The sequence below is a fragment of the Chaetomium globosum genome, genomic scaffold (genome assembly GCF_000143365.1).
Source record: "Chaetomium globosum CBS 148.51 scaffold_1 genomic scaffold, whole genome shotgun sequence".
Taxonomy (NCBI): domain Eukaryota; kingdom Fungi; phylum Ascomycota; class Sordariomycetes; order Sordariales; family Chaetomiaceae; genus Chaetomium; species Chaetomium globosum.
In genome coordinates, this window is record NT_165976.1 from 4,713,403 (window position 1) to 4,722,918 (window position 9,516).

A 9,516-nucleotide genomic window follows, 5' to 3' on the forward strand; every position below is an offset into this window, starting at 1 on the left:
TGTGAGCAAGCTGGCACTCGAGCTCGGCCGGCAATGACGTTCTGGAGGCATAGGGATGTCCTGGGGGAAGCTGTCTCCCCTTGATTGTCCCCTCCAGCGGCGTGATGTCACCATCCGAGCCGTCGTATCTTGCAGATAGAGGGTCGAGGCCGCGTTCCCCGCCCTTGGAATCCAATATATTGGCGCTACCGCCCATAGCGACACACATGGAGCCACAAGAGCAGTTCCTGGCAGCGACTGCCTGGAGGTGCTTCACCCTGAGGTTCAAGAGGTTCTTATACCGGTGGCACTGCTGGTGGACGATGCGCTCAACCAAGTAGTTGTTGGAATCGGCCAAGAGAGGGTTTAGCTTCAGCACATGCTGCTGGAAGCCCGCCAGGTTAGGTGTAATACCGTCCATAAGCTTGTTCGACTCGTCCTGCATATCTCCGTCTTCGTACAAATCGTCCTCATCATCATCGTCATCGTCAGCTTCGGGAGCATTCGCCTTGGTGTTGGGCACGGGCGGCCCGCCACTCCTCTTCCACAAGTCGACGATGCCGGATGTCTCCGACTTGCTCCGAAGGCGGTTCAGTGGCTTCTTCACGCTCAAGTTACGGCCGCTCGGGCTCTTGGGCGAGGTGATGGGCGTTGCGCTGACGGAGCTTGCTCGGGAATGAGTGGTGCCAAGAGAAGCGATCCTGTTTCCAACATCCAAGAACGCGGTGTTGATGCTCGGCACGCTCTGTTTCCTGGACCATCCCGGCTTTGGACTTGGGGGTGCGAGCTTGGCCTGGTTTTCCTTCTTCTCTATGGAAGACACTGTCACGAAGGAGCTTGCGTCGTCGGGGTCAGGGCGATTGCGTTTGCCCGAGTTGATGCTCGGCTTCCTTACGAGGCCGCGGATATTCTGGAGAATACTTGGCCTTCGCGTATCCCCCCGGCTAAGCGATAGCTTTTTGAAGAGGTTGCCGGCCACTTGGACTTCAGCATCCATGATGCTGGGCAAGCTGAGCCGTCGGGTTCCCCAAGTGGCAGCTCTCGACACGATGGAATCGTTGTCCCGGCACATTCGCTGATATTTCTCGATGGCGGCCTGAGAGCTTTCCGGCTGATATGGTGTCGAGTTTGACTGGGAAATGGAGAAGGGAGAGGGCGCATCTTCCCATACATGGCCTTGGCGCATGATCTCCAAATCCTGGTGGGTGAGTGTGAGTGCGCCTCCGGTTTCGACATAGTATGTTTGGCCAGGCACTTGTTTATTCTCTGTCCTATCGCCCGTGGAAATCTCTCGTTGGGGTATGTTGTCGTCCTCGCCATCATGATTTGGCACATTTGGTGCATTTTGCGCAACCATCGATTGCTCCCCGCGATGGGGGGTGGAATGGGAACGTGACCTTTTCAACCACTCATTGACCTCCTGATTGCGCTCGTCTAGATCTCGCTGGGCGGCCAGGTCGTTGACACTTTCGACCTGAGTGGTGGAGCGGGCCGTAGGATCCAAGCCGCCTTGCCCAGTGGCTTGGTTGGGGATCCACCGGCCGGTGCCATCGCGGTCTGTCGCGAGGGCGGGAGTGCCGTCACCCTGTGGTTGGTTGGTGTTCGGCGCATGGGATACTCCGAAATAGTCCCGATCCCAATGGGATACTGTAACACGAGGACTCCGCATGACGGTAGTTGGGGCAGCGCCGTCGTCGCTCGATTTGGTGCTGTCGCTGGTCTTCGGCGTTAGCTGGAAACCGGAGAGATTGCCGTCTTGCCCATGAGAGGATTGGTGCGCGAGCGACAAGTCTTGTGGCGCGATCGAAGTCCGGGTAAAGGCTGGAAACATGCCACGCGTGGTCGCGTCGTCCTTGAACTGCCCGTTCGGTGAACCCCCAGGTAACGAAGGGCTCTTGTCGGGGCTCAGGGGCAAGTAGGGCACGGCTGGGCGCGCATGCTGCGTGCTGGCGGGCGCAACTTGAACACCGAGGCCGTCCGCAAGTGGGCCGTTGTCATTAAAGGTTAGGATCTCGTCGTCAAGGAAAGATGGCGAGGCACTGGTAAGAGGGTCGAAGCTAACGCCGAAGAATGGATCGTCTGCCTCTGTGAACTCGCTCGACTGGTAGTGGACGCTAAGGGTGGATACCGAGTCGGCGGGGGTGTGGGCATTTAACCCTGGAGAAGATGAGGTGCTATCGAGCTGTGGTGAGAAGGGGTTGAGGTATTGGGGAAGTTGTGGTGAGGTATTGCGGGGTTGTTGCTCGGTGTCGGGCCCGGGCGGATAGAAGGTATAAGTCGAAGACGACATGTCTGCAGCGGGAGATGCAAGTGGCTGCGCGGATAGGTATATATTGTATCCGGGGGCGATCGCCCCGATGCTCTCTGTCAGAGAGCAGGGTGCGGGATGCAGTGCGCAGTCCCCGGATTCTTGACGTGGGGAGGGAGGGAGAATGAATTAGGCGACAATCATGGGCAGGTGCGGCTGCGCGCGGCGGGGTGAGGCACGAGCTGAGAACTGGGCTTGGGTTGCTCCGTGACCGGTTGCGTTCCTGTTCGACAAGTCGAAGCTAGAAAAAAAAAGAAGGAAGAAAGAGTGGCACAGGGAACAAACCACGAAACAAGGCCTTGTCGGATATGTTGGAGGTAAGAGAATGGATGGTAGTGAGGGGGAGCCAGTTGAGTAGTCCCAGCTTCGCGAAGTCACGCCCCTGCCCACGGCTTCGAGCCGCCTCGCTTGGCGCTAGAAGGAAAAATGGGGGTGAGGCGCAGGGCGGCTGCGGTCCCTGACCTAGCCCAGGTAAGGTGAGTTGCCAGCGGGCGCTTCAAGGGTTCGGGCAACAGACGCAGATTTGGGTCGGCAAATGCTAGTGTGGGAGGCCAATGACGCAGTGAGAAGAAATGTGTAAAGCGGTGATGAATTACCACACGACGAAAACCGCTTGCCTACAGATCCCAATAACTTCCTTTTTCTCACCGAGGAGAGCACGCTGGGTTATCTGAGGTAACCTGCATGACCCGGCATCTAATCAGGGCGAGGGAGGTGTACCTGAGCAGATGGAAATGGCGGGAGCGGAGCCTACGGTATGCCTATCGTGTACTAGTAGGTCGCTGTCCCGATTTCTCGGTGTAACTCCCCCATCGACGTGATATCGAACTGCGAAGGGTTGAAATCGCGCGTTCAAAGCCACGGAAGAGAATGCCCGCCGTTCCGCCTCAAGGCAGCAAGGCCCAGAGGTAGTAAATCGGGAATTTGATTCGCTCGTGTCGGGGCGAGACTCTTGCTTTCGGTCCGCAGTCTCTTGGGACTCGAGTTGTTGTCCGTCAACCTCAAACAAGCATCAAGCAGCTCATGATTGGCGCGTGTGAGGCTTGAAGAAGCTTTATTGAGGCTGTGCTGGTGTTTGCTGACTGGCAGAATGATGGGCAGAATTGGAAGACCCCGCGGTTCACGGAATGTGGGCCCTGTTGGCTGTGGGTATGGACGTGCACTTGGGGTGGGTTGCATTCGACAAAGCATTCTGGAATTTCCAGGTTGGGGGTCACCACTTGCACAACATCGGAGGGGAAAGCGGGTGCATCGAAGGCAAGGCATTCTGCCCTGTGCATCATAAACTGCCCCCGTGCTCCGAGATTCATACTCTCGAGCTTGGTGCAATATTATTTGTGCGACTGAACATTCCACGATATCTGTCGGCGCCAACCCTGGATGACTTGGCGAGGATCATTGCAGGCCTCCCTTGAGCTTGAAGCTTGCTCTCTTTTCTGTGGAGGTTTAGTTAGTTAACTAGTTAACTAGTTGTCTGTTTAACTTCTTACATCAGCATTCTTTCCGTCTCGAAACAAACTCCTAATGTCTTCCGTGGAAGATGCAACGCTTGATAATCTGCACCGAGATGCTGTCCCCTCGGTAGTCATGGAGGTAGTCCATATAGCTTGAGTGCCCGATTTTATTGTGTAACAACGGTACTTGTTGTGGGTGTTCAACCAGCACAGCCCCGAGGCGCTGCCTCGCTTCCATATCAACATCCCGCCCCAATGCTGCGAGAGTTTCAAGCCCGCACTCTCTTCGCATGCCGCCGATGCCGTGTTTCCGACCCCGCGCTCAAATTATTTTGCGTTCGAGTGTTTGATGATAAATGGAATCTTCGGCCCCCCAATGTCTGTAGAGCATTGACTCTTTAGTCATTGCCGACATCAGGCGAACCATCACCTTTCTAAGAATATTCCACCTGGAGAAAACTGCCTTGAGTTAGAGCTCGTTAGACCAACTGAGAATACAGTTCCAAGTGTAGGTTTTTAAATACAAATCTATGTAGGTAGGTAGTTTAACTCAACTCTCGCTCTGAACCATATTTGTAACCATGTGATTTACGCTCCGGTATGACGAGATCAACCCCACACCTCGGCCTCGGCACCTGCCGTGCTCCGTGCTCCGGCAAGCTGGCATCTCAGCTCATCAATGGGACTCGCACCTCCACGGGGTCTGAGGCCAGGTGAGAACAGCTTCTTGACTAACAACATCAACAACTCGCCATTAGACTTCAATCAAATACAAAATGGTATATACACCAAACATAATTACGGTCGATTCCTGCCACTAACATTGCGTGCAGGGCCTTGAACTCCCTTCCTACATTCTCGCGGCGCTGACGGCAACCGGTGGAGCCATTGGATATGCGAAGACCAAGAGCAAACCCAGCCTGATCGCGGGGACGGCGGTCGGCCTTCTTTGTAGGTCATCTCTGTTTACTCTTTCTGGCCATCCGCGATTGTGCCCGAGGCAGAAGCAGCATTTCCGCTGACCCCATATCTCTGCACCAGACGGCCTCGGCGGCTACCGTATCGACACCAGCGCGCCCTACGGCGTCGAGCTGAGTCTCCTCGCGTCCGTCGTCCTGGGCGGGTCTGCGTTCCCCCGGGCGATCCGGCTCCGGAAGCCCGTGCCTATTGTGCTGTCGTTGCTCGCGGCGTACGGCCTGTTTACATTCGGCGATGCCTTCCGCCGCACCTTGTGAATGGAGAGTCGAGTTCGCGGAGGGGTTGATGAGTTCTGATCCGGCGGGATGAAGAGGAAATATCATAATCATACAATCTGGAAAGGCCGCGGGCTATTCGCAGCTCCCATCATGTTATACACAGCTGCCGCTTGCTGAACGTGTGGTATCGTACAACGAGTTGCGCACGTCGCCCTTCTCCTTGTGCTGCAGCGTGCAGCCTCCCTCATCCCTCCTGTATCTGCCACTCGACTATGCCGGCATCGAAAAAGGGGTATCACTCGAGAAACCGGTCGCAATCAACGAAGAAGAGGGCGTCTAGCTGTTCTCGTCGATTTCTTTCCACATCTGCCGTATCTTGGACCGTTTGTCCTGGACTTCACTCCGGTTCAGATTCTGATTCCTGATCCGCTCCTCTCGCAGGCATGCGATCAGCTGCTTTTTATTGTTATTGCACAGGCCGACCGCTTTCCACATGAAGCCCTTTGCGTGGCATTCCTCCAGCGCAGCCATGACCTGTTCGCACCCTGGTTCCAAACAAGTTAGGGCTGATAAGGCGCTGCGGTTGGTTGAGTAATGCATGACCCACCGGTATTGTCTTTCGTAAAAAGTAGGGGATGCATTGTGGGCAGAGCGTCAAAGGTTCAGAACGGTACGTCGTGTGAAATTTGAAGAAGAGGTTTCCTTTAGAAACGATGGGGCAAAACCGTACGATTTCGTCACGAACTTCCGAGTGGGAACGGCCCGGGAGCTTTGGCCAACCGAGCCCGTTTTGTTAGTGGGTTGCCCCGCTCATCCGCAGGAGCCACAGCGAGCGACCTTATCAGACTCTGGTGGGCTGGCGGGGCATCGACACTCGTCTCCAAACAACGTCGAATCTCAAAAAGGACGATCTCGGGGCTTTTGTCGAATACCACAACCATGGCATCTCAAGCAGCACCAGCCAAGAGGCAACAAGGTAGCCAATCTCTCATAAAACATTCTGGCAGGTCCGATTTCTGACTTGTTATTTTTTTGTTACAGACCTCCAAGTGCAATACAGCACTTACAAAAACACACTGCAACAGATAGCTCAGAAAATCGGCGATGTCGAGCAAGAAGCTGAGGAGCACAAGTAAGGATAGCTTGATCTTTGAGTTATCACCAGATGTCGGCGGGAACAGGTTATTCTGGGCCTCCGATGTCCCCCCGCTGGCGTTACATGCCTTGGCCCTTATCACACCGCTTGACGCCGCTTTCTCACCGCTCATCGCTAACCGCGGCGACAGGCTGGTTCTTGAAACCTTGGAGCCGCTTCCGGGTGACCGCAAGTGCTTCCGCATGATTAATGGCGTCCTTGCGGAGAGGACCGTCAAGGATGTCATCCCCGCTCTCCGGACGACGGCCGAAGGGCTGAAGAAGGTCCTCGATGACCTTGTGAAGCAGTACAAGACCAAGCAGGATGAGCTTGACAAATGGAAGGTATGCGGAAGGATTCCTCGTTTGTCCTACTGCATCATCGTGTCTGACCTTCCCCACAGAAAAAGAACAATGTCCAGGTTGTGCAGTCATGAAGCGCAGCAGCAGCTCAGCCGAGGGTTTCAGAAGCCAACCTAAACGCCATGCCCTCACCAGACACTAAGAGCATGGCCAACTCGTTTGAACCCAGCGGGAGAACGGAGTTTTGGAAACACCCATGCATACTGTGTAGACTGGATGCCTTTTGCATACCAACTAGGTATTTAGGAGGGGAAAGGCGCCCCGCTGTCCAAACAGTCACACGCGGGAAAGGAACCCGAACATCCCAGCAAAAACAATATGCCTGCCGGGAGGAACGACACCTCGAAAATCTTTCTCTTTCCCTTGACGAAAGGTGTGCTGAGTTGTACAAGACAGGCTGTCCGTGCTGCAGCCTAGCGGGATGGTCTGTTGTTGCGATGCCCAACCGGCAGCCAGGCCAGACGGTTGGGCTGTGATGGGATTGGGCATGCGGTCTCAAAGTGGGGTTGGCCGTGAGATGGCTTCCTGAAACTTAGCAACAATCGAATGACGAAGAATACGAACTCATCTGGTTGGTGACGTCCTCCGTCCGTCCTCCCACAAACGCCCGTCTTGTCCTTTTTACGTCAAGGCCGACGTCCGCGGGGGCGTCGTTGGAACGGTGACTGCCCCAGGCTCCCCCGGAGAATTGAAGATCTTTAAGTCAGCCCAGATCTCAGAAAACAGTCGCTTCTCTCCAATAAGATACCGAATCCATCTCTAAATTCCCTGATTGGCTTAAAATGAAGGAATTTCACACCACTCACGCCCCCGAATATCAAACCTCAACATATTGATCACTTCAGCCGTTCAAGAGGGGAATCCCAGCCACCGTCACCATGACCCCGGGCCGCCTTCGAGCCCAGTCACGAGCCAGCCTTTTCGGCCCAAGCCCATCCACTGGACCCATTAGGCTCTTCGCAGCCTTCCTGTTCCTGCCTGCATCTGCCTGCATCTTGACTTGCGGGAGGAATTGTCGAATCAATCACCGGCCTCCCCCACCACCTTTGTTCCCCCATCGATGGAAAGTAGGCGCCAAGAGATCCTTGGCGTCTCGAGCCCACGACATCATCACATCGATGGCGGCCAATTTCTTCACTTTCGAGCTGTCACCCTCGGCGAGATTGAGCTAACGACATGTGCTGAAACAGAAGAGTCGGAGTTCTCATTACTCATCGAGCGTATTTCCCGGCACAGCTGAGCCGATAGATTACTTTCACCGCTCCTAGCGGGTGAAAAGTCTGTGTTGCAGCAGACTAAGGTAGCCACACCCGGGCTTCAATGTACATTGACCGGTCACTTCCCTTGGCAGCAACGCTTGCTTCTTGCCGTTGGGGCCATGCATAGAGTACCATTGGACGTTTCCGAGATACGAAGCGTACCTTGATACCGAGGTAAACCAATGTGGATTGTGATGGGAGCAAAGTGCGAGGCAAGGTTGTCTCGAAGGTCGGTCACAATGTCAGTTAGTTTGCCCCCGCATCAGAATGGTTATCCGGCTGAGCCGATCAATTTGAGAGGACATAAAAAAGTGACACAAAATATCCCCGACGTGGGCTCGCGGGGGGTAGAAAAGAGATAAGTCGTTGGGTTTAAAAAATAACTGAGAGTATCTGAGGGCAAGAGATGTCGACAGGATGAAGGAAGTACTCGGTACTTCATTGGCAAGGTCCTGCGGAAGCGCGCTCTTGGCGCTGGAGCTTGTCGCCGTGGCCGGGGTAGCTGGATCAAGACCCGCTTCTCCCGTGCAATCCCTCTTTTCACCCCAACCTCCATCTTCCACCGTAACAACCCCACGCGCGTGTGCTGCAGCCTCTTGCATCCCAGTTTTCCCGTGCATCGCAGGGCCCAAAGCCGACACTAGGTTCGCGGCCAACTCGGACACCGCCCACTCGGACCAAACACACTTCAGTATTGATGCAAGACCAAGCGACAAGACAAAACGGGCCCATTTAATTGTTGTTTCTCGCAGACACGGTCACTGGTACCAGGACCCCAGGTATGTCTGGTAGGCCATGTGCGCGTGACGTGGAGCGCGGCGCATCGCAGTGCATCACGGCGCCAGTAGCGGGGACTGCACCCATTCTTGCCTGCTGGACTCCGCTTTCTCGTCACGCAGACACTTTGCAAACCTCCCACCCCCCGGGCGAGCACCAGTCTCTGACGCGACGCTACAGATTATCCCACGAGGCACGCAATACAAGCAATCAAGACCGTGGCAGCACAGCCAATCTTCTGTCCCCCCGAACTCGAAGCCGTCCTGCCCGGTGCCGAACTGCACCCAGCCAACCGTTTATCGCATCGCCAGTCTGGTGTAACCGCGTCACCATAGAGCGAGCACAAACAGAGAGACACCACGCGTAGCTCGAACCGGCAGCAGCAGCAGCAACACGGAACACAGCCAGTCGGCCGATCGGACCACTCACTACCTCTGACTTGGTACCGACCTCTCCTGCAGTACCGGCAAGCCTAGAGAATCCTGCAAGCAGGGCGATCCGGCGGGCAGCAAAGAGACACTCCTAGGGTGCCGCTTTCCTTGTCGACCACTCACTCGTGGCAGGACCCGCAGTTCCGCATCCCACACCCCTTGCGCCCACCCACCGGTGCGGCTCACCCCACGATACCCCATCCAGGGTTCGCCCAGCCAGTCTCGGCCTCGTTGCCGGCCGTCATTGCCCACCCCTCTTTGTGCCCCCCCCCCCTCGCAAATCTGGAGATGTAAGGGAGGTGGTGGGGCGGGGATCGGTGTGCATTTGATTTGCCCAGCCCCTGAACCCACGGATAGGGGTGCGGGGTGCTCTCTCCTGAGGGAGCAGACGCATCGACGACAATTCGGGCAGACGCCAATGCAGTTCGACTACATACTCCTGTAGATCGTGAACAATGCAGAGCAGGTTATCACGATCCCGGTCTTGCGTAGATCCAGAGAAAACATTAAGACACCCCGTGCTCAATTTTTATTCTGAAATTGCTGACGCCAGACTGGCATGGCGGACGCGTGGAAAGACCCACCATTCATAGGTAAACAAGCCTGGGATCGTAC

The 9,516-nt window shown here is 55.5% G+C and overlaps 4 protein-coding genes across 4 annotated transcripts in view; 2 read left to right on the top strand and 2 right to left on the bottom strand.

Annotated features, from left to right (window-relative positions):
- Positions 1 to 2,269, bottom strand: part of CHGG_01525 (uncharacterized protein) — a gene marked incomplete at both ends in the record, with an annotated part of 3,455 nt that extends 1,186 nt beyond the window's left edge. The window contains one exon of the mRNA XM_001220745.1: positions 112 to 2,269. Within this exon, the coding sequence (XP_001220746.1) occupies positions 112 to 2,269 (2,158 nt within the window). The remainder of the gene's footprint in view (positions 1 to 111) is intronic.
- Positions 2,270 to 3,593: 1,324 nt separating this feature from the next.
- On the bottom strand, positions 3,594 to 3,785 carry CHGG_01526 (uncharacterized protein; the record flags this gene model as incomplete). The annotated part of the gene is made up of 2 exons (XM_001220746.1): positions 3,594 to 3,723; positions 3,778 to 3,785. The coding sequence occupies 2 exons, from the start codon at positions 3,783 to 3,785 to the stop codon at positions 3,594 to 3,596; spliced, it is 138 nt and encodes a 45-aa protein (XP_001220747.1).
- A 732-nt stretch (positions 3,786 to 4,517) lies between these two features.
- On the top strand, positions 4,518 to 4,976 carry CHGG_01527 (uncharacterized protein; the record flags this gene model as incomplete). Its single annotated transcript, XM_001220747.1, has 3 exons — positions 4,518 to 4,520; positions 4,575 to 4,692; positions 4,783 to 4,976. The coding sequence occupies 3 exons, from the start codon at positions 4,518 to 4,520 to the stop codon at positions 4,974 to 4,976; spliced, it is 315 nt and encodes a 104-aa protein (XP_001220748.1).
- Positions 4,977 to 5,650: 674 nt separating this feature from the next.
- CHGG_01528 (uncharacterized protein) lies at positions 5,651 to 6,508 on the top strand (the record flags this gene model as incomplete). The annotated part of the gene is made up of 4 exons (XM_001220748.1): positions 5,651 to 5,729; positions 5,979 to 6,069; positions 6,224 to 6,416; positions 6,476 to 6,508. The coding sequence occupies 4 exons, from the start codon at positions 5,651 to 5,653 to the stop codon at positions 6,506 to 6,508; spliced, it is 396 nt and encodes a 131-aa protein (XP_001220749.1).
- Positions 6,509 to 9,516: the final 3,008 nt, after the last annotated feature.